The sequence below is a fragment of the Ascaphus truei genome, chromosome 1, assembly GCF_040206685.1.
Source record: "Ascaphus truei isolate aAscTru1 chromosome 1, aAscTru1.hap1, whole genome shotgun sequence".
In the NCBI taxonomy this organism is placed as follows: Eukaryota; Metazoa; Chordata; class Amphibia; order Anura; family Ascaphidae; genus Ascaphus; species Ascaphus truei.
Genome location: NC_134483.1, coordinates 120,977,864 through 121,002,978, shown reverse-complemented (window position 1 = coordinate 121,002,978; position 25,115 = coordinate 120,977,864). Strand labels below are relative to the sequence as shown.

At 43.7% G+C, this 25,115-nt stretch overlaps 1 protein-coding gene across 1 annotated transcript in view; it reads right to left on the bottom strand.

Moving 5' to 3' along the window:
• Positions 1 to 25,115, bottom strand: part of PCGF3 (polycomb group ring finger 3) — a 160,479-nt gene that overhangs the window by 16,282 nt on the left and 119,082 nt on the right. The window contains exons 4-6 of the mRNA XM_075594303.1: positions 8,584 to 8,639; positions 6,299 to 6,409; positions 5,625 to 5,713 (exon numbers count right to left, since the gene is read on the bottom strand). Of these exons, the coding sequence (XP_075450418.1) occupies positions 5,625 to 5,713; positions 6,299 to 6,409; positions 8,584 to 8,639 (256 nt within the window). The remainder of the gene's footprint in view (positions 1 to 5,624; positions 5,714 to 6,298; positions 6,410 to 8,583; positions 8,640 to 25,115) is intronic.

Below are 25,115 nucleotides of genomic sequence, written 5' to 3'. Positions count from 1 at the left end.
CCACCCCTCTCTATCCATCTGAATTATTCCGATAATACTCATTTAAAGGTGGAGGGGGTAAACAACCTTGGGGAAAACATGTCACATTTTGTAATGTTCATTAAACATCCATGACGGTTAGCGTTGACCTTGGAACAGAGGCTGCCTTTAATGGGGCTTAATGTATTTTTTGTCGGTTTCTTGAGTCTCAACGTGGTGTTTATCCCACCAAAGACCCATCCCTTAAAACACTTTGGGCCAATGGCCCACTCACCCCTTGTAACGATGCGCGGAACACGCCCCCTGCGGCGTGTCCCTTCCTTACCTGTTTACTTCTGATCGCCGCCCTCTAGCTGCGAGTCAAGATCCTGTGTCTTTAAGGATTCTGAAGCAAGCAACGCCATCTTGCTTTCTGGCAAACCCTGCCCTCTTCCTCCTGACAGGAAGTAAGCCTCTCTTTGACTTTCTCTCTGCTATTAGTCTTTTGCTACCAGCCCTGGTGCCTGCTAGTACTCATCGCATACCTGTCTGGACCTCCTTGGGACCTTTACTTATCTCCTGTGGATTCCGGAAGACTGGGACAGTCACTCTTATACTACTAAGGTTAGGTTACCGTCGGGTAGTGTAGGTACCTGCTAAGTAGGGTTCACCTTGACGTGGTAGCAGGCTTATAATTCCTTGGCCAATGGATTAGACTAAGAACCCTTATGTTTATTTAGTTACGCTGCACCTTGCTGTTTTTGTTACTATGCCTTTAAGAAGTCTGGACGTTCTCCAAGAAGCAATCCTTCTCTGGATGTTACCTTGTGCTCTGGACTCCATGCCCATGTTCCATGTTCCTGGTTTCTGTTTCCAGACTCCCGTGCTGAAGCGTTGGCTTCCCGCAACCCCCGCGTTGGTGCCTGAGAACGCGCGCACTCCCGCTCTGCTGTCAGAGCATGCTCACACTTGCAGCTGGATCACTCGTGTCTCTGAGTAGGCACCGCACCTCCGGACGCGTCACGCATTCTCATGCGCGCGGCGCGGTCACGTGACTACGTGCGCCGATCCCCAGCTGCGCGCCAAATTTACTCCCTTCGTATCCCCTGCGGCCTCCCCACCTCGCTAACGGGTCCCTCCCTTTCTCTCTGCGCTTGTGAGGAGAGCACAAGCGTGACATTATGCTCGGCCAAACAAACGGACCCCCAGAGGTGGCCCCGCCTGTCTCCATGTTCCATGCCATGTTCGTGTCCATGTTCCTGAGGCCTGCTGCTAGCTCCATGCAGAGGCCCGTTCCTGTACCCCTGTAACGTTGGGAGATCCTATAGTCCCCCCTAGTCTAGTAAGGATCGTTCGGAGTCCGATCCTGAAGGGGGGGATACTGTAAGGAATCGGGGAACACGCCCCCTGCGGCGTGCTCCCTCCTTACCTGCCGCATCTCAGTTCCCGCTCTCCTTATAGAGCATGCACGCACCCGCGGTTCCCTACTCGTAGCACGGAGCCCGGCCACCCCCGGTCGCGTCACGCATTCTCTCACGCGTGGCGCGTACACGTGACAGCGTGCGCTGCCCTCCAGCTGCGAGTCAACTTCACGCCCCCTTGTGGCGTATTCTCTACCCATGCCTAGTTTCTCTGATGTCTCTCTGAATGGCATGCGCCGTCCTCTAGCTGCGAGTCAAGATTCCCTGTTGATTCCCTGTGTGGCGGGCGCTGCCCTCTTGCCTAGTTTCCCTGATGTCTCCCTGTATGGCGTGTGCCGCCCTCTAGCTGCGAGTCAAGATTCCCTGTTGATTCTCTGTGTGGCGGGCGCTGCCCTCTAGCTGCGAGCATTCCTTCCTATGCATCGCTGCCCCTAAGTCTCTTGGATCGCTCGGAGTTCGATCCTTAAGAGGGGGGTACTGTAACGATGCGCGGAACATGCCCCCTGCGGCGTGTCCCTTCCTTACCTGTTTACTTCTGATCGCCGCCCTCTAGCTGCGAGTCAAGATCCTGTGTCTTTAAGGATTCTGAAGCAAGCAACGCCATCTTGCTTTCTGGCAAACCCTGCCCTCTTCCTCCTGACAGGAAGTAAGCCTCTCTTTGACTTTCTCTCTGCTATTAGTCTTTTGCTACCAGCCCTGGTGCCTGCTAGTACTCATCGCATACCTGTCTGGACCTCCTTGGGACCTTTACTTATCGCCTGTGGATTCCGGAAGACTGGGACAGTCACTCTTATACAGGCATACCCCGGTTTAAGTACACTCACTTTAAGTACACTCGCGAGTAAGTACATCTCGCTCAATAGGCAAACGGCAGCTCACGCATGCGCCAGTCAGCACGTCCTGAACAGCAATACCGGCTCCCTACCTGTACCGAAGGTGTGCGCAAGCGGGGAGACTATAGAGCCTGTTACAAATGCGTTATTTACATCAGTTATGCACGTATATGACAATTGCAGTACAGTACATGCATCGATAAGTGGGGAAAAGGTAGGGCTTCACTTTAAGTACATTTTCGCTTTACATACATGCTCCGGTCCCATTGCGTACGTTAATGCGGGGTATGCCTGTACTACTAAGGTTAGTTTACCGTCGGGTAGTGTAGGTACCTGCTAAGTAGGGTTCACCTTGACGTGGTAGCAGGCTTATAATTCCTTGGCCAATGGATTAGACTAAGAACCCTTATGTTTATTTAGTTACGCTGCACCTTGCTGTTTTTGTTACTATGCCTTTAAGAAGTCTGGACGTTCTCCAAGAAGCAATCCTTCTCTGGATGTTACCTTGTGCTCTGGACTCCATGCCCATGTTCCATGTTCCTGGTTTCCAGACTCCCGTGCTGAAGCGTTGGCTTCCCGCAACCCCCGCGTTGGTGCCTGAGAACGCGCGCACTCCCGCTCTGCTGTCAGAGCATGCTCGCACTTGCAGCTGGATCACTCGTGTCTCTGAGTAGGCACCGCACCTCCGGACGCGTCACGCATTCTCATGCGCGCGGCGCGGTCACGTGACTACGTGCGCCGATCCCCAGCTGCGCGGCAATTTACTCCCTTCGTATCCCCTGCGGCCTCCCCACCTCGCTAACGGGTCCCTCCCTTTCTCTCTGCGCTTGTGAGGAGAGCACAAGCGTGACACCCCTTGCCTGTCCCCTCAATCAGATCTTTCCTCTACTCCATGCAGGTCCAAGTTTCTTGTAGAGCATGAGAGGTTTCTCCACTCCACCCTCCCACCCACTATTCCCTTCCTGTCACCAAGGGAATGGGCAAATAGTCTTGATATACAAGCAGAACCATACCTGTATTGCAAGCAAAAAGGACAAAGGGAGAAACAGAGAAAAAACAAAACAGTTCCAGCATGGGTTTCTATGGATCACCATGGGACGCAGACTCTTCTGTCCGAAGGTCTGCCGCAGCTCAAGACTGACTCTTCAAAAATGTTGTAACCACTAGGGACTTCCCTGAGACCATTCAAGAGCTCAGCCGGACCTGTTCCTTCCCTCCTCGGTCCATCACCCCCTCTGCAGTTCGCTCTTCTTCCATGTTGTCATCCTGTATCCCTCGCTGCTGGCCCGATCTGCTCTTAGGTTCCAGTCCTAGCGCCGATAGGAAAGATGTTGATTCCTCAGGGTAGCGAAGCATGTCTCCCTCCATGGTTGGCTATAAGGCGGAATGGAAAGGCCCATCGATAGTGGATCCCCTTTTCTTGAAGTATCGCCGTCACTGGTCACAGTCCTCTTCGCCTCTCTATGGTCAGCCTAGACAGATCCTGGAAGATCTGAATGAAGGAATTTTCAACTTCGATTGAGCCTTTATTTCTGCACCCCTTTATAATCTTTTCTTTTGTGGCATATTGATGGAGCCTCAACACAACATCCCTGCTCCTTTTGAGTCATCAAATAACGGACCCAACCCTCTGTGAGCCCTGCCCATCAACAGATCACTATTTTGTAGTTTGGGGTCAATTGACAGAAAGTGTCTTTTGAGGTATGGCTGCAATTCTGCCGCAGACACAGTCTCTGGGATGAGGCGAATTCGTAAATTCTGCCTCTGCTCCTTATTCTCTAAGTCATCCACGCTATCTCTCATGGCTCTGATCTCATCATTGAGACGCAGGACTTAGTCGTCCGTATTTACCTAATTTTGTATGGTAACGTCAATCTTGCTTTCCAGCTCTGTGGTCCTTTTAGCCAGTGAAGAAAGCTCTGCTTTAAATTCCAACACTGCCTTATCCACAGCTGCCTGGAACCCAGCTTGCAGTTCTTTAAACATGCCCTGGAGATCCTGCTTGGTGAGTGCTATGTCTCTCTCTGTGTGACACTCTCCCTCTCATCTGTGCCTCTCTGCCTCTTCGCTGTGTCTCTCTGTCTCTCAGCTGTCTCTCTCTGCCTCTCAGCTGTGTCCGTGTCTCTCTCTCCCTCCTGCTGTTTCTGATGACGCGCGGTCCCGTGCGCATGCCTCGGCGACATCTTTTATTTTGTCTGCCGACATGGAGAGCCTCCGGCCGAATCGGGACACTTACGGGGCCGCAACCCTCCTATCTTTCTTCAGGGCATCTCGTGATGTTCCCCCGCCTGCTGCCATGAGTTTAGAGCTTCTACGAGGTGCCGATCGGAGGCTATATTGTAGTTTGCGGAGCGGGATGCACGGAGCTTAACTAGCACACGTGCATATGCTCTGATGTCACGCGCGTGCCCCCGCTTGCTAAGATTTCTTTATATATATATATATTATATATATATTATATATATACACACACACACACACACACAGTGGTCAACAAATCACCAAAAAATCTTCTCGCCGAACAAAAAAAATCTACCACGATGTTAAATCCACTCGCCCGGGGCGTGCAAATGTATAGGTTTGTCAAACACTTTATATATTTTTTATTTATTTTTTTTTTTTTACTTTTTGGTTAAGTAACATAATAAAGTTGACTGCCCCTTTATATCCAGTTTTCCCTTAGAAGTGTTTCTGGTTACACCGTTAGTTACAATTGAAATAATAAATACATTTGATCTTTTTACCAGAAATGTGTGTGCATCATTAATGTAGATTATTAACCATCTTTATGGCAGCAACCACCAATAAAAAAAAAACTAAAAACTATCTGGAGTAAGATTTGATTGAAATCTGACATCAATCACGTGATCATTGAGAAGCAATCACATGGTTGTGACTTGCCAGAGGGGCCATGGCACTTTGCTACCATGGCACTTTGCTACCATGGCCAATCAGGCACTGAAAGGGTTAACTAACACTTCGATGTCATTGAATATTTTTCAATTTAAGCTAATCCCGCCTTGTGCAAAAAATTAGCTCATTCCTACTTTATTTGGATTGGCATTATTCATTTTATCCAAGAAATATTATCTTATGCCAGGATCCAGTTAAAGATATGCTGCCATTATTAGCCGAAGAAAACAACCAAAATGAAAAATTCTGAATCAGCAATTTACCTGTACAGAAGAGTTTACAGTCATCACAAGAGCAATTAGGTGAGCCCTGTTTAAATACTCCAAAGCACTTGGTTACAATGAAAAGGTTAAAAAGAAACTGTGACTTATCTGTTTAAAAATGGTGTCCAATACTTACGTTTAATCAATGAAACAGGTCATTGCCATTAGTGCACATTGGTCTTAGGAGGAAACTGTTTTGAAAAGAAAGATCAAGCTATCCAGCGTATCGGGTTTACCTGTTCGTCACTCCTGTGGTAGTCGTGGTCTTCTTCCTGCTTCTCTTCTGTGGTTTCTTTATTTGTATTTTCTTCCGTTTTTGTTTCACCTTTCAGAAGAAATAGAACAAGTCGAAAAAATGCGGTGAGTGCAACTCTAAGTTAGCTGTATCGTACTCGCAATAAATGCAGACGCGAGCCGATTTTGCAAACTGTATTTGAACATTCTATTAAAAGATAGCTTGCCCCCCAAAAGTTTTATTTTGTAAGTAAATAAGACATATTGAGAAAAGTTCATTGTTCTAAAAAAGTGCATGTTAAAAAAAATATCTATGAGATGTGCCTATTAAAATGGGTTATATATTGTTTGTGTAGATATTCCAGACTTGAGATCAATGTGAGATGTCGTACCTCTGGAACACCTACAGAGCCATAACCTTACACATTGTGCAGTCTACATTTTCAATGATAAGGAGATGGTAGTATGGGGCCAGTATCCAAATTCAAAGGAAAAGGCACTGGACACTTAATACGGGTAATTCTTTTTTTAATTCATTTTTTATATATTTGTTTCCACCATCACCTTAGCTGCTTTTCAAAAAATGCAGGTACTATCATTTGAAATAGCCATACCATGCATATCAACAAACAAACATGGACTGTACAGGAAACCAACTCTGTACCCTCACACTTACCATTTCGATGGGCTTCTACAGGCTGTTTTGGAGTGCAGGTTTCAGCCTTGATGTCTCCAGGGACTTCCATGCCAAGTTTGTGATAAAACTCCCTCTGTTTACGCATTTCCACTGTCGAAAATAATTTTTTAAGAATTAGTCTCTCTTTATAAGAAAAGCTTTATATATAACAGATCAGTCACATAGAACAATACAGAGTTTTAAAGATGTAGTGGTAACAAACTCTCCCGCTGTTGCAAAGATCACCTAATTACGATCTTCTTATTTCAGAACTCTCTTTATATTTAACTTAACTATTTGGACAACATATTACAACTTCACAAAAAGGAGCCACAAGTTATTCAGAAACAAACAAGTACTGTTTGGTTTAAAAAAAAAAAAAAAAAAATACAATCCATACAATTCTTTCTTTATATAGTGATGGAAAGTAATACAGCTCCCAATCAGAACTGGGCACAAATACATGCAGTACAATACAGTAGATAACACTACATGTTTTATCGCTACTGCTTACTAGGCGTGAAGAGCTGAATTACCAAAGACCTTTCATTTAAACATGATCATTTCTATTAGTAAGCCAGGTAAAATAAATCCAAGAGAAAAGAAATGTAAAGTCAATTAAATTGGAAAAGCAATATTAGAAATAAAACATATTTCTACACTGTGTTCAGAAGAAATATGACCCCTTTTATTTTTAGTCATATTTTGCAGAAAAATCACTACGTTTTCATGAAAATTAAAGCAATGACATATCTGTCACAGTGGATTATCACGTTTAAGAATTATTTGATAAATCGAATAAATACTCCTTGGAGTTGGTGATGGCATGATGACCTCATCAAGTGCATAGTTACAAAATGTGTTTAGAGAAGAAGATAAGCACGTTATAAAGTGATACAAATATATGGTACAAAAAGCTTACATAAAATGTTTTCTGATAAAGGATGGTCGCAAAGAGGACTGAAAGACAGGGGCGTTCTTGTCTTTGGGAATGTGTTTCAGGACATTTTGAACATACACTTTGAACTCAAACTTTATAGCAATCTTAGTGTTTCAGATTAGATTAGAACAGTTTAACACATCTACTAGCTACAAAGGAAAAACTCCTATTTATCGTTTAATTAACATGAACCTACCACAGTGTATACTTGTTGACATAATACAGTGACATCAATTTAGTTAACTTGATTCTCTACATTGTGCTTCTTATATACTGTTAATCTACATAACAGACCTACAATTGTGCACATTTTCATGGGGATTGGGCGAGAAACATACAAGATACGATGAAAAAAAAAAGGGTCCCTTTTTTCCTGAACACGGTGTATATTCTTGTAATCAGTTATTTGAAATAAAATGTTATGGTTCAAAATATAAGAAAATGTGAAGTCTGTTGCAACCTTAAAGTGGTTTACGAATACACAAATACAACGGACACAAGATCTAAGCATTTTTATTTGAGCACCATGGTAATAAGGAGATGTAGATATCTATATCTCCCTCTAGAATTGATCTTAAATGTTCTTGTCATTAAAACACATTCTGCATGTATCGGCACCGGGGGTCACGAGGAGCTGAACGGAGATATTTACCTTTTTACGTGACGTCTTTCTCGGCCTATGTGGACAATCATTATGGCTGCCATCTAAGCATGATGCCCGTAGGCCAATAGGAAGCTGCACTGTCATCAGAGCATGATATCACAGATTACTATTGCATTACTGTGGCAGCCATCTTTGATTTTGTTTTCATTTTACAAGCACACAAAAATAAGTTAACATATGAGGAATCAAGGTGGTCCACAGAGATAAAAATGTCAAACTACAAGTGACTTATTCTTGTTCCAATTGTGTAAAAAGAACATTAAAAAAAATGAATCAATAAATAAGGTGGGAGATTGCTGCTTTCAGGCTCTGTTCACAGTATGCACAGTATGAATGGACAAAACAAAATATAAACATATTAGCATTAGACATTAGGCTGCTGTTACTGTACCCATTAACACATTAGATCATGCATATCGCACATTCCCCCATTACGCTTAACTGGCTGTTTCAATGTAACAGCACTGAAATGTTGCGTTATGGACTTCCCATCCTATTGGGTTAACAGGTAAAACAATGTCTGCTAAATCCATACACCTTCTACATTTTTTATTTGTATAACCCGCTATATATTCCAATATTTTTATCCCAAACACAAATATATTAAACAACTAACATAAACCACTGCAACAGGCTGCATAGAAGAAAATAGTTTTGTTTATGGTAGCTAAAAGAACCTACCTTCCTGGAGACCTGGCACAAGTTTGTAAACAATATCTTGCATTGTTCGGTCATGACTGGAAAAAAAAAAATAATACAAACATACATGAAAATGCTAGTTTTTTAATCTAATTTTTGTTCATTCCAAAACAAAAACGGTTTCAGGCAAATTATTTTCTTTTACTTGGCTAAAAATTAAAATGTAATATTCCTAATATGACATTCTTTAATTTAATGCAGTAATTTAGTTAACCCCTAAACATTTACTAATATTTTATCAAGTGTATTCTACTCTCTGCTGTTACTATTCCTCTGCAAATAGTTTGAATTGATAATATATATATTTTTAGTGCAATATTAGCTACTGGCTTGTAAGAATCCTTGCGAAGGAGTGAGCATAGAAATAATCTTTAAAGTTCTTGCAGTTTACATCTTCATTAACATTTAACTAATTAAATAAGCCTTACTCTTTATAGTGTCCTGGTACGGCATAGGCACTTGATCGTTTTCTAAGGGGGTGGTCTGGCAGACCGGTCTGACAAAGCGGCTCGCACAATTGAAACTGAGGTGGTGCCCCCCACTTCCGACATGCGGGATCACATGACCTGGAAGTGTCGGAGGTCCCCTGGCATTCTGGGCCCACTAAAATATATTTATATATATCTGTGAAAAAACAAAAAGTCCCCCTGAAGTGGGTCCCGTTTTGGAGGACAAAAATGTTGGGTTTCTTGATGCATCACCTTTGTAATTAATATACTTATTTTGATGAACTACTTACTGAGTGCTGTCTCCTGATTACCAGACTGCGGAACGGTATCGTATTGAGATATATATATCCGGACGAAGCGAGGCTGCGAAACGATCGTTGGGGCTTTGTCTGTACTCCCTGGTGCCTTACCCTGATGTACTGCTGAGCTGCTCTATGTATTTTTGATCAGGTTTCTCTTTATAACTGTTGCATAGTTAACAGGTTTCAATGGGGGAAGGGTCTATTTTAGACCCTTTTTCTCAATTATAGGAGGTTACATTCCATCTTTACACCTTGCTCATGCATGTTACTGTTTGAATGGGTTTTCACACTGATATTTTGAGAGGGTGGAATCAGGGACTGTTTTAACTTACATGTTTACTTGTGAGGCTCTCAATAAAATTTGTATGTTTATATTATTTTGAGTACACCTGAGTGCTATTTTGTATATATATATATATATATATATATATATATATATATATATATATATATATATATATATAGTCAGATAAGGCAGTTGGCACTCCAATAGGTGCTGGTAAGCCACAGGTGCACGTCCCATATAGAGAATGTAGTTATACGTTACCGTTCCAAGGATTGGTAAACAAGAGACAGCACTCAATGTTGAAAATCAAAGTGTATTAGTGAAAGCAAAAATACATCCAGAAACCCAACGTTTCGGTCCTACAGAATGGGACCTTCCTCAGTGCTTTCACTAATACACTTTGATTTTCAACATTGAGTGCTGTCTCTTGTTTACCAATCCTTGGAACGGTAACGTATAACTATATATATATATATATATATATATATATATATATATATATATATATATATATATATATATATATATACAAAATAGCACTCAGGTGTACTCAAAATATATATATATATATATATATATATATATATATATATATATATATATATATATATCAACACACAAGAATTGCCTGTCACAGACTGTAAGATAAAGAGTATCTAACTTAGTAAATAAACTGAAATATAACAGCCACTAAAGGTGCTAGGAACAAAGATAAAAGGAAACAAAAAAGAAGAAAAAAGTGTTCCAAAATAGCACTCAGATGTACTCAAAATAATATAAACATACACATTTTATTGAAATTTTATTGAAAGCCTCAAAAGTATATACATATTGTGATGCCGTCACTGCCCTCTATGGGTTAGAATGGGGCAGTTGTGGGACTTTACAGCTCTCATAGAGTTCAACCTCTTTGGCCTCGGACATAGTAAGCGCTTAGGTGCTGCTGCCGCTCGCTCTACCAGGAGCTTTTTGCTGTCCTGGCAGAGGCGACAGCAAGCGCGCTTGGGAGGCGGGTATCACTGTGTGTGTGTCACTTGGTAGCTGTCAGTGTGTGTGTGTCACTTGGTAGCCGTCAGTGTGTGTGTGTCACTTGGTAGCCGTCAGTGTGTGTGTGTCACTTGGTAGCCGTCAGTGTGTGTGTGTGTGTGTCACTTTGAAGTGGTCTGTGTGTTTGTGTGTCACTGGGGAACCTGTGCGCGCGTGTGTGTGTGTGTGTGTGTGTGTGTGTGTGTGTGTGTGTGTGTGTGTGTGTGTGTGTGTGTGTGTGTGTTTGTGTGTGTTTTATAATATTTTAAATTTTTAAAAAAAAAACATGTGAGAATAAATTATTTATTAACATTGTGCAACTTTGATAAATATATTCGCACACACGCACACGCACACCACATAGACACGGTGATCGGGGCAGAAGGGGGACACATCGTCCGCTCCCCTCTTCCCCCCCCGGCGGCCGTGCAACCCCCCTCCATCTCCCGCGCGGGCAGGGAGGCAGTCACAAGGATCGAGGCTGATGGGGGGGACATCACCCGCTCCCCCCCCCCCCCCGGCGGCGCAAGTCCTCTCCATCTCCCTCTCCATCTCCCGCGCGGGCAGGGAGGCAGCCACAAGGATCGAGGCTGAAGGGGGACACATCACCCGCTCCCCCCCCCCCCCGGCGGCGCAAGCCCTCTCCATCTCCCGCGCGGGCAGGGAGGCAGCCACAAGGATCGGGGCAGAAGGGGGACTCATCACCTGCTCCCCCCCCCGGCGGCGCAAGCCCCCTCCATCTCCCGCAGGCTGACAGCCACAGGGATCGGGCAGAAGGGGGCACATCAACACACACCCCCACCCCCTGGCGCCAGACAATAAGTACCCCGTTCATATTTCCCTGCTTGTCCTTTCATTGGATGCTGAGGCGTCACGTGAGCGGAGTCAGCGCGTGAATATAAAATTTCACTGTCGGCTCTGTTCAAGCGCGCCTCAGCAAGCAACGGAAAGCATGCGCGAGCCCCTACTAAAGCCGCTTTAATTGCGGCTGTAGGGGCTCAGTGGCAAGCATCAGCAAGCGAGAGCACGCTTAAGCAAGCAAGCACCAACCATGGCCTGGGCCTTAGGAAGGTCTGTTCAGCTGAGAGTTAATGAGCTAATTAGCCTAGCCTGTATAGTCAGGAAATGATACAGATTCCCCCCCCCCCCCCCCATGCTACCAGAGACTCTGTGGAGAGTGACACAGAGAGGGTGAGAGACGCTGCAGCTGTGCTGATCTGAAGGCACACACACAGACAGCCCTGTGAGAGACAGCAAAGGGAAAGCTGGAGGTACAGTGTGTAAAGTGGGGAAAGAGGTTAGTTCTCCCACTGTTAGTTAGGGACTAAACTGTGTTAGTCAGAGCTCCTGAAAGGAGTTACAGCCGCGGCCAATTTTATTCTCCAACACCACCGCATTTTTCCGGGATTTTTTTTCTAGGGCCAGGCACTTAATTGCGTTCATGCCGCATTCATGTTGCATTCACAGCCGCGTGTTTATTGATAATGGTTCGGATTTAATTGGTTGCAATTCTTCGCGTGTCCGCCAGATGGCAGATATTCATGAATTGTAATGCGCATGCGCTTCAGTAATGTGTCGACTTGCAGGTGTTTCGTTTAATACCACAGTGGTCTATTGTAAATTGGCCTTGGGACTGAAGGAAGAGGTTACAATAATGTATCAATTTAGGCTTTTCATATTAAAGAAAGACAAGCACCAGTTTCTGGTCTGGTTATTGTCCAGAGATTCCCGCCATGAGTGTACAAGTGCAGCCCGTGTTCCAAAAACCTGGCAGAACATACGCTTATTTAATATGGGCCGCGATTAATGCAACAGAAGATAAAATGGCAACAATTGTTCAAATTTATCAGTATTTTATCGAAAACTATGACTTTTACAAATTATCGCCAGATCCTCATGTGTGGAAGCGTGCAATAAGGAAAAAGTTATGTAGCGATCCAAGTTTTTTTCATATTGATCCCGAATTTATTGTAGGGTATTGGTGTGTATCACCGGGTTTTTCCCGTATCTATGATCATGCAGACTGCAAAAGGCGAAAGGTCGTGTTAAAACCAACTAAGATTGTCCTTCCAGGGCCGATGCCTTGTATGGCGCAAAATGCCATTAATGCAGTCTCGAACGCTTTTCATTAAAGGATCTGTAATTGAAAAATAGCGCCGCAATTCCTCCACAATAGTCTTTCTTAAATTTTCAGGAAGCGCCCTTTTCTCGCGATTTCCTTCATAGTTCCCTTTGTAGGCCCATTCGCAGTACACCAAGTAGCACACGTGGTGCTTACAAACTAACATGGCATACTTGTGGGGCAAACCAGCACTCATCACCCTATACTTCTCCCTGAGTGGACTGGGCAGCTCGCGCAGGATGATGTTGGGCACCGTATCGATGCAAGCGTGTGTAGGTTGGGTTCTGTGAGCGGGTGTGCTTCTGTGAGCGGGTGTGCTTGTGGCGGCGGGCGAGGGTAGGTTGTTTGGGAGGAAGCTTTCCTCATGTCTTGGTCGCCGTGTTGTCTCCTGGCGTGGTCTTGACAGGGTTGTCATATTATCCTCCTCCTCAACCGCATACATGTACACAAAATCTTCTGGTGGAGGGGGTGCACTTGCTGATGGAAGGTGGTCGAAGGTCCCATTCATCACATCCATGCCACCCTCCTGCTCCGGTGTCGGGGATACAGGGGCATGAACACCGAGCAAATAATCTATCCCCGCTATGTCAGTCTCTATCTTCTGCATCCGTTGATCCATAGTTAGCATGGTCTCCAGAAGCAGATCTATCTTTGCCAGCACAATAGAGTTCCCGGGGATATCCACACTTAACCCATTCAGCATGCAGTCTAACGAGCTGGTTCTTGTTCATGGCGTGCTGTGGACATATGGGTGGATGGGTGCTACGGAGGATGAGATGGGGGTTCCATGGAGAGAAGCGGCAGCGTCACCAAAGAAGGGTGGAGGAGGTGACCTGTGAATTTCCGAGAGAGAAGCGGCAGCGTCGTCGAAGAGGGATGGAGAAAGTGACCTGTGGATTTCCGGGAGAGGAGAAGCGGCAGCATCGTTGAAGAGGGATGGAGAAAGTGACCTGTGGATTTCCGGGAGAGGAGAAGCGGCAGTCGTCTAAGCGTAATGAAGAAAGTGACCCGTGGATTTCAGGGGCACCAGCGGCAGCGTCGTGGACAAGTAGTGGAGAAGATGAGCTGTAGATTTCCGGGAGAGCGGCGGCAGAGTCGTCGAAGTGTATTGGAGGAAGTGGTCTGCGGGTTCGATGGGTTGGCTGCCATTTGTTTTGCGTTGAGTGTACATCACCATATTTCTTCTTGACATAATAAGGCTTACGTGTTTTAAAACCCTTAGCCTTTGGGGTCAGCAGAAGGTTTTCTTTATTAGCCTTAACCTGTCGCTTTGGCCTTGGCTTGTTGGGAACGGCTGCCTTTCGCTTTTTCTGCGTGACAGGCACGGCATAGGCGAGTGGCTTCTTGCGTCCGTAGAATCGGGGTTGATCCATGGAAGCAGATGGCACAATGCAGTATCTGGAAAAGGGCAAGTTCAGATAAAGATCATCGAGTGGTGGGCTATGCAAAGTATGTAACCTTTTATGCATGGCGACGAGGTGCAGGTGTTGAAAGTGGGCGTACTCTAATGTGAGTCATTAACGTATAAATACATCATCCATTTTGTGGATTCACTGCACATTGAATACACATCGACTAAACATCGAATATACATTCTTGTGTTTGTATTTCTTTCTACTCGCAGCAATGCCTGTTAAAAAGATTTCAAAGGATCTCAGCTTGAGAATTAAGGAGATGTACATGACGAATTGCAGATATCCAACGCTGGTTAGCTGCTTCTGGCCTCGTTGTGCCATCAACCACCGTGTGCTATCATGCACACGGAAAAACCAGACAACGCACGAGGACACCAACAGTAACTAACGCTAAAGTATATTTATATAACAACAGTATATATATTGTTTATATTGCTGCATATTAATAGAACAATATATTGTGTAGATCTATCTAATTTTATAGTTATTTCGGTATATTTATATAACAACAGTATATATATATATATAGTTTATATTGCTGCATATTAATAGAACAATATATTGTGTAGATCTCTCTAATTGTATACTATTTTTACTGCAAATGATGTGCTGTGCTTGTGGCCTACTGCACTGTAACTTACCGGATTGTTGTTTTTATGTACATTGTAGGGGGACAACTCTTCTGGTCGACAAAATAAGTGAAGAGAATGATGAGAAGAGTGCATTAAGAGTCAAATACACTCTGCAGCAAAATCACAATCTCACTGTATCCGAGACCAGCATAAAGAAGATGAGACGCAGAATTGGATGGAAATATGGACGTGTGAGGTTAGTACTGGACAGTACAGGAGGTAAAAGTGTTGTTTAAGAAACTGTACTGTACCTCTAAAATTATTTATTCCTTGTCATTACAGAGCGTACCCTATGATAAGGGACGTTAACAAAATCAGGAGAGTGGTCCAGGCCCAGACATGGAGTGACAGTGGAGAAACTTTCCAGGATTGCATCTTCACTGACGAGTCTACTGTTTCGCTGGAGAGATTTGCCACCTTTGCATTCCACAAAAAAGGTCGCATATCTATGAAGCCGCGTCCAAAACACCCAGTGAAGATGCATGTGTGGGGTGCCATCTCTAGGCGTGGACCAGGATACATCGTCATCTCTGAAGGTACAGTAAAATGTATGTCACACGCTTTTGCCTTACGCACTGTACTGTACTAGTGTGCAGTTTTTTTAGCAATTTTCTTTTCTTGTTATAGGAATCATGAATAAAGCTTTCTTCCAAGACAAAATTGTGCCTGAGATTGTGGAATACATCACACGCGAGTCCCCGGATGGTCACCATTTCTACCAGGACAACGATCCAAAGCACACCGCGTCAACAGCGCATATCCTTGAGCGCGGTATCAACTGGGTGAAGACGCCAGCGGAGTAAGTTCGGTAACCGTGTCTCATTTTTTCCCACTGTTTTTACTGTGTAATGTATCTCTTAAACTAATTGTCCTTTTTTCCCCCCTCCAATGACAGATCGCCAGACTCCCATCCTATCGAAATGGTCTGGCATCAGCAGAATGACCATATCCGAAAAGTCGTGAAACCCTCCAAAAAGGATGAGTTGGCGCAAGGCATACTGAGTTTTTGGAACGATGTACTCATCGTGGAATGAGGCAATAAATATATTGACCATATTGCGACTGTGTTGGTCATTGTGATCGCGCGTAATGGGCAAGCATCGGGAAGGTAGTATGGTATAGTACTGTACTGTAGTATTGTAAGTACAGAATGATACAGGTAAGTATGGCACAGATTTTTTCTTTCCTAGTAGTCAGAGTATACAGTAGTTCCAGTATAGATTAGTTTGACAGTACTAACTGCATACTGTAGTCTAATATGGAGTAGCTATACAGTACACAATGCCATAATACAGTATGCACCTACAGTAACTGCTCAATTTTTTTCTTTCCAGAGAGAGCAGCACCAGCCATCTGGTTACAAAGTATTTAACAGTAGTCAGAGTATACAGTAGTTCCAGTATAGACTAGTTTGACAGTACTACACAGCACACAATGCCATAATACAGTATGCACATAACTGCACTAATTTTTTGTTTTCTTGTCTTTTCAAAAAAAAAGGATGGACTGGGGGAGAGGGGGGCTATCGTGTACAGTCTGTGAACTGTTTGTACAGTTAAGTGTACAGTATCTAAACTGCAGTCCTGATGTACACAAAACCTCTCCTCTCTCAATGAACTACTGTACTGTACACAGAATGAGGAAGAAGATAAAGACGGAAAAAATTATATTACTATATATATATATATATATATATATATATATATATATATATATATAACAATGCCAGGACTTGGAGCTACACAGAGAGGAGCGAGTAAACGGCAAATGAAAAGAGCCAATCTCATACACGCTGTTTATTGCTTTATCCTTGTGAGTGGGCATTTGTCAGATTTTATGTTCCTTGAAATACAATTTTTATTATGTTAATGCACTAGGTGTGCGCCTGTTTTTTCTTTTCTTTTTTTTCATATATATATATATATTATTATATATTATATATTATTAATTAATATTATTATCAATGTGCATTATTCATGATTATCCACCGGCCATCCCTCAATTTCCATCTGACAGAAGAACTTAATAAAGACTGCATTATGTATTATTCCTGATTATTTTTATATTTGTTTTTTTTGTTCCTGATAAAATAAAATAAATATTTACATTCATGATAATCATAATCATTGACAACAACCTCCCCCCCCACCTACTGTACACCAAAGAAAAAGAAAGAATGACAAAACAACATGAATCAGTTAATGGTTTTTTTAACTCTCAATTCTCACAGTGCTGTGCAAATCAGATTTACATATCAAATTCGAGAAGGGATTTTCCAAAGCGTTACGGTAAACAAAGCCTCAAAGGGTTGGGGGGGGGGTGAGTCATGCGCAGTAATCAACTAGCTCCCATCCCAAAGAGGATTACACGCAGACGCAGAGAGGTGACGCTCGGCTAGGGACGGATTAAAAACACAATGGCAAGCTTTAGAAACTGAATGACTCTGTAGAGGTGTCTGTCGATAAGAGTTTCAAATCCTTGAGCGAGCCTTGTGTGTGTGCGTGGGGGAGGGGTGATACAGGGTACAAGCAGCATGAATGATTAGCTCTACTGCAGTTCAAAGAAATGGCATATTTTCAAAAGGCAGGTCATCATAATAATTTGATCCCTACTCCCAAATACAGTACATAAAAAGCACACAAATCAACCATGTGCAGTCAAACGCACAGAGTCGCTGTCAAAAGCTACAGCACAGATTGAATATCGTAATATCAAGATGGTTTATGCAGGCTTGTGTGGAGAAAATAAAAATAAAAAATGAGGAGAAAAAAAATTATTATTTTTTTTGGTCACTCACTCAAGCAAGCAGTGGTGAACTTTCAGACGCATGCGCAGTAATCATCAGCTATCAAGCAGGAATGTGATTGAAACCAGTAAGACACACATTCAAAGGAATGGTGTGGGAGAGGTGTACTGCACTGTAGATAAGATAAGAAGTTGAAATACTGCAGTGCAGTAAATTATCCTGTGTGTGTGCGGGGGCGAGCGAGGGGAGTGCACTGTACTGTATATGCCGAAATGTGACACTGTTACAGCACACGCCACACGCCTATGCGTTTCAACAATTTTCAAATGAGACATACAGCACTGCACATGCATGTATAAATATGCAAATTTACAATTACTGCACGCGCACACGCAGACTGTGTACTAACGTAGGTTGAACTGCTAAAGTACTGTATTAGACTCCCAAGACAACAGCTCGTGAACGCCCCCTGAATTTTTAGACGGTATTGCAGTATTGCAGACAGCGATAATAAAATGCTAATATTACGAGCGCGAAAATACCGCAATTCACTTCGGACCAAAAAAAACCGCATCTGCCTGCGATTATCAGAGCGCCGCGGATCCGGCTGCATTAGGATAAAGGTGGCCGCCACTGTAGGTGTTTGTTTCTGTTTTATGTTATGAGTTAACCCTGTTCCTGCTTTGTACCTTGTAAATAAACCCTCCTGTGCACAAACGCTAAGTTTTCCTGCCTTTGATCTGGACATGAGATCCGACGCTGGGACTGAGACGTCACAATATATACACACACACATTAATAAAAACTCTGGGAATCAAAGAATGCGTAAATAGATTTTAGATTTTGTCATATCCCTCCAAATAAATTAAACAATTAACCAAAAGACATTATTATAAAAAAATATTATTATACACAGACACGTACATACAGTAAGCAAATTTCACTGTAGTGCTACAGCATATGGCTAATTAAAAAAAAAAAAACATAAGGCGGCTTTTATTATTGAGTTTCACCTTTTACTACAGTGCAGATTTAATTAACTGTGGAGATCTTCCCATGTGTTATTGTAACACTTTCCCACACATAAAAGGCAATGAATGTTGCTACAGAGAAATAAAAAATGTGTTTAAAAAGAACAGAATGTCAGCCCGCAAGTAGTTGAACACCATTCTTCTTAATTGCTCTATATATTTCTTATATTAAAGTGTGGAAAGGGGCCGGGAAAAGCTGTAGTTCCCCCCCGGTTACCATGGAAGAGATTGCTCCATTTATAAAAGCAAAACATGTGAAATCTTATGTGGCCAAGTCTCCCTCTGGGCTTCCCCTCGGCCCCCTAGGTGTCCCTTACCATCCAATCCACTGCGGAAGGGGCGCGGGTGTACCCGGTGGTGCTGGGAGTTGCGGTGGGGGCTGGATAGGCGAGCCGGTCGCCAGGAGCTTCACGGCGCACCCGGCTAGTGAAGGCCGCCATCTTGAATTGTGCACACATGCGCAGTGTCACTCCACAGTCCGGCAGTCATCACAGACTTGCGCATGCGCAGTGCAACAGCACAAGCAGCGGCCAATTGAGAGAGGGCAATGCGGTGACTACGGCCCCAAGAATGCATAGGGGCAAGGCATCACATGGCGTGAACCAGCCAATAGGGCAGTAGCATTCCCCTCCTCCAAGAATGGATACATTTGGCGAGCTGCAGACCACGCCAGTCGGAGCTGGGAAAGGAGAAGGGTAGGGTGTGTGGATGTGCAGGGTGTCAGAAACCCCTGCACTAGGCCAGAGACCCCCTTAAGCCCCAGCTAGGCCCCAACTCCCCTTAGTTTGTGATTGCTGCAGGGACAGGCCCATAGATAGGGACAATGCCCTGTAGTGCCAGTGTGAGGGACACTGACAGGACGCAGTTGTATCCTGGCATCACGTGGCCTGGGACCAGATTACCACCTACAGCTAAAAGACATTCTTCATGGTGGCACCATCCACGTGGGATACCCCCAACGTAGAGGCGGAGGCTACTCCACATCGCTGGGATCAGTGGATCCGTTTCATCTTCTGGCCATACCCGGGAGCAGGAGCACCTTGGCAGGTACTCTAAGTGCACCAACTCTACACACATTAGTGGGGCAGCACTATCTCACACTTGGGTGGGTTATCTCTGTGGACACCAGGGTGGTTGGGTGCCATGGGGCACCGTAGTACTTTGGGGTAAATCCCACCGGGGTGTGAACACGGTGTTGGGGCACGGGGTGCAGGGTTACGGCCCTGCAGGGCCTAAGAGGTTCTATTATTATTATCGTTATTCGTATGTGTTCGTAAACTTGTTATACTATACCAGTGTGTATTACTTATATAGTGTCCTGTACAGGGTTATCCACACTGTTAGGGTCCCGCGCGGGTGGAGGCGCTGTCACCAGATGGATCAGGTACACCCCGGGCTCCCAGCAGTGGAGGTTTAGACCTCCTGTGAGCCACAGGTAAAGCCGCACATACACCGTAGCCGCCATATCTCCCAGGGGGTGGGGGAAAGTGCGCTACACTTATATGTTTTTTGTTTTTTTTTTAAATAATTCAGTTCTGTGGTATTAGATAAGGATTTTATTTTGGATTCTATTCATTTTATTTTGACACACAATTCTTTTTCTTTCAATTTAATGTTTTATTTGCAGGTCTGCGGCACGGCCACGGGCACCAGGTTTGCACCAAGCTATGCCAACTTGTTTATGGGGCAGTGGGAGGAGAGTTATATTTGGAATAACTGCCCCCTTGGTGCAAACCTGGTGCTCTGGCTTCGCTTAATAGATGACATATTGTTTGTGTGGAATGGCAGTATTGATTTGTTACACCACTTCATTTCCTATCTTAACAATAACCATATGAATCTCAAATTTACCTGTCATTTTGATTCTAGTTCTATTAATTTCTTGGATTTAAACATTACATCTACAGATAATTGTATACATACTAAAACCCATTTCAAGTCTGTACAGGCCAACAATTGTGTTGGCCAATAGTCAGCACAACCCACAGTGGTTGCGTAACATCCCTAAGGGTCAGTTCATTCGCCTGAGGCGCAATTGCTCAAGTGATGATGCGTTTCAATCTCAGGCGAATGAACTTAAAGCCAAATTTTTGAATAGACAATACTCTGAGAAGTCACTCTCTCAAACCCTGCTACAAGTGCAGGATTTTGAGAGATCTAGTCTTTTGGAGTACAAAAAGGATAGGGTTGATCCCAGTCGGAAAAATACTGTTTCCTTTATTACACAATACAATTCTATGGCCCCCGACATTAGGCGGGTCTTGTGTAAACACTGGCCAATTCTCTTAAGAGATCCAACATTGGTTCATATCCTTCCCCCCAAACCTTCTATTGTATTTAAAAAAGCCTCTCATCTCCAATCGAGGCTAACTCCCAGCTGTCCTAATATACATAAAACATCAGGTGCGGTATCCCGTAAAAAAGTTTTTTTCACCTGTATGAGTTGCACAGTCTGTAAACACAGTACAAATCAAGTCACGTTTACCTCTAATGTAACACATCAGATTTAGAATATCCGCTCTTACATTGATTGCCATTCTGTGTTTGTCATCTATCTGCTACAATACGTTGGCCGCACGGGGAGATCATACCAGAGGCGCATTTATGAGCATGTGTACAATATTAGGAGAGGTTTAACTACTCATAGTGTGTCACACCATTTTTTAGTTCACCACCAACAAAGCCCTAAAGGCCTCATATGCCAAGCTATTGAAATTTATCCAGGCAATTGGAGAGGAGGAGATAAAATTAATGGAATTAGCAAACGCGAGTCATATTGGATATATGAGTTGAAAACGTTATCTCCCAATGGTCTTAACATTGATTTCGATCTTGCAGCCTTTCTGGTCAAATAGACTTAATAATTATAAATACCATGTGTTTTACACTTGAGTATACCACTTTGTTGATTGCTGTTGGTATTGGCGGTCTTAGTGTTTGGTCTATTGTCTTTATTCCATCTCTCAGCCCAGCACTCTTGGGGTTTTATTGATTTAAAATTGTCATTGATCTTTTTGGACATTGTTCCTTTAAGATGGGCCTCCAAGCCCTGATGGGTTCTATGAGGTCTCTGTTCCATTGATTAATATGTTTGTTTATTGTTTCTTATGTGTTCTATATATATTTCTATTTTTGTTCATTGTTTATTTTTAGTCCATTCACTCACTGATAAGAATAACTTGTATTGATTTTTTCAATTTGATATTATGTTATTATCCCATTTTTTGGTTTCAATTAGTGCTGAGAGTATATATATGTCAGCATGTTTTTATTCCCATCATGACCCTGACGAAGTGACTTCCGTCACGAAACGTGTATGGTGGTTCTATTGGCTTCAAGACTCGTATCATCCCCCCCTCATTGCGTTGTGTCTAGCCCAGACACTGTCCCTCTGAACCCCAAGAGCCATACTGACTTTCAGGACCTCCCCGTGCACTAGCGCTACATTGTCACGTCATCAGCACACCGCACGACAAGCGGGTCTGTGTGCGCAGTAGTGCTGTTTGTCACAGCAGCGTGGAGCTCCGGATCATCTGTGTGGCACTCCCCGGAGACCATGCGGGCTTCAGAGTGCGGCGGCGGTGGTGGTTCTGTTAGCGTGGAGCTGCGGAGGACACGCTACTTCATCCCGTGCAGAGGTTTCCTGGTCTGGGGAGAAAGGACAGCTACTCTATGGGTCTATTATTCTCAGCCTTGCTGTAAGTAGGATTTCAATTTTACTCCTACTGGATGGTACTGCCTCATGTGTCTTTAGCCCAACGGACATTTGTTTGTTGTTTTACATTTAGTAATTGCATTTTTATTAAAATTGTAATAATCTTTTTGTTATTCTTCTCATGTGTTTGGTTTTTTAAAGTTACACTATGATTTTTTCATTTGTCTTTTTTGTTGTTCATGTGTGTTTGTCATCCTCGTGAGACTTCATTGAAGATTCCCCTCAGGATTGCTTGCTATCCCCGATTGGACTCTATTTGGTCAGAATTCACTAACTTAATATTATTGGAGGTGCCGGCTTTCTGTTTTTACTATTAGATAATACTTACTATATGCATATTTTTTTATTAATCAACTCTTAATTACATTTTTAATGAGTTTTAAAGCATCCTTTGATTTTTATAGCACAGTTTAATCCCAACCTCCCCAGCAGTGCAAGATCTTTGCAACACTTTCCTGTTCGGGGTAATTTGTTGCCAATATTCCCAGCAGTTTGAGCTGTAAACTGTAACAATAGATAATGTTACCGTAGTAATATAAGGATACATTGTAGCTACGGAGTTAGGCTGAGCTCATACACTCCACTTACTTGTGAGAGTGTGAGCTCTTGCTGCAGTAGCACAAATCGATCTGTGCTCATAGTGTAAGAGGTGATGGGGGCGTGGCCATGTCTTGGAGCTGGTTCGCCGTGATTGGCTGAACCGCTCATGTGACGCGGCCACCGCTTCAAAAGACAAATTTCTTGTCTTTTCAAAAGGTGCTTGCTCCATCCCGCGGGCGCCTAGGAGCAGCCTCAAGGGCTCCTGTACTTTGTGCTTGGCGCGTGCGCACAATCGCCAAAGCAAAAAGTATAAGCTCAGCCTTAAAATGACTGAAGCGGCCATTATGTTAGTCACACACTCAGGATTTTTACAGATTTATAACAGGAGCACCAAACGATTGCCAGCTTAGATAAGAATGTAGAATTTCCACATGCTTCAGATATTATAAGGAATAAAGGGGGGGAAATAGATAAGGAAAAAAAGGGGGGGGTGGGGGCGGAATGTAGTTTTATTGCTACACATATTACCCTTCTTAGGCCTCGGCCATGCTCCCTGCTGGTGTGCTGAGGCGCGCTGAGGCGCAGAGAAAGCGGGTGCTTTCCCTGGCCTTGCGGTTGGTTACCGCACGCGCTGTCAGCGGGCCGTCAGGGGGCGGGCGCGTCACTGGCCGGGGGCGGGCCAGTGACGTCACGGAGCTGGGTAGCCCTTATTGGGCGAACCGCTCACGTGACCGGCCTGTCGCGCCGGCAAGCAGGGGAATTTTACAGTCCCTAAGACCTGCGCTTCCGCACGCTTGCGGAAGCACAGGTGAGCCCCTACTAAAGACGCTCTAATTGTGGCTGTAGGGGCTCAGTGCTGAGCAAGAGCGCGCGCGGGAGCGCGCGCGGGAGCGCGCTTCCGCCAGCAAGCAAGGAACATGGCCGAGGCCTTAGGACCAACATGGAAGTTATATGTTGGAAGAAGTTAGTTAATGTGGTTGATTCTGGTTTGAATTTATAGATACATTTTCAAATAGTACTTTGCAAAAAAAGTTGGAAAGGGTTTGGCTTACTTTCAATATTTGCCCATCACGTGTCCTGATTGATCTTCTGTCATGTGACTCACGGTACTGATGTTATTGATGCCACTGGCAACTGTTTAACTAAACCGCTGTAGTAAATAGCACTATAAAAGCTAGTTGTTTTCAACGGTATTACAATTATGCAGCCAGTGCAGGCATCTTATTTTTTGATCACATTGTTTCTCTAAGAAATCAAACCGAAATGTGCATTCATCTCTAGAGGTCTTGTGCCCAGCTGCCAACTGTACGTTTAAAAGACATTAGCACAGTTTCAACATAATAAATGCTTTGGTTTATATCTCGTGCCTATATATGTTTCTATGGTCCAATTAGGTCAATTTTTACATTTTTATCTCACACACGTGTGCAATATTAATTGTAAGATAATATTATCAAACGCAGAGTCTTTACAAGTCTATCTATAGCTATAGTATTATTGAATTTAAAGTATTTTAACTTATATATGGAATTATAATTAGGCTATATATCCTGATATTCGGTATACAGGGTGTTTATGTTAGACCATTACTATATTAAATGACTAGATCAGTATCTATTATACTCTATGAGTATGGTCTATATCAGGGGAGTGGGAGATTTTTCTGGGGGGGGGGCACGGCGGTTGCAGATGCCCCACGCTCTTCCCCACAGCATTTAAATTAAATGCCGGGGGATCGCGAGAGGCCTCTGCAACTCAACTTACCATGATTCAGAAGGCTGCCATGACACGTCGCGAGGTCATGCGACGTCACATCGCATGGCCATCGCCATGGCAACGTGGCGTCAAATGACACCGCAGGGTCACGTTGCGTGACCTCACGGCGTCAATTGACGCCAGCACAAGAAGTGAGGGGGGCGCGAGCACAGGGGGGGGAGAAGGCAGGGGGAGAAGGCAGGGGGAGAAGGCAGGGGGGGTGCAGCTTCAATAGTTAATGCACCCCTGGTCTATATACGCGTTATTTGTAGGTAGAAGACAGTCTATCTACAATGTAACACTTTTTGCACTTTCCACACTCTCTGTTACTTTGTACTATGTTACTTGTCTTATAGTATTAGATACAAACACAGACTTTACTATCTGCTTCTGTATGTTTGTATGTTGTAATTGTATTAGTTTTGGGGTTAAGGAGTAATTTTTACACATTATGTCAGCACTTCTCAACACAGATAATAATTCTCAATAGGTGTT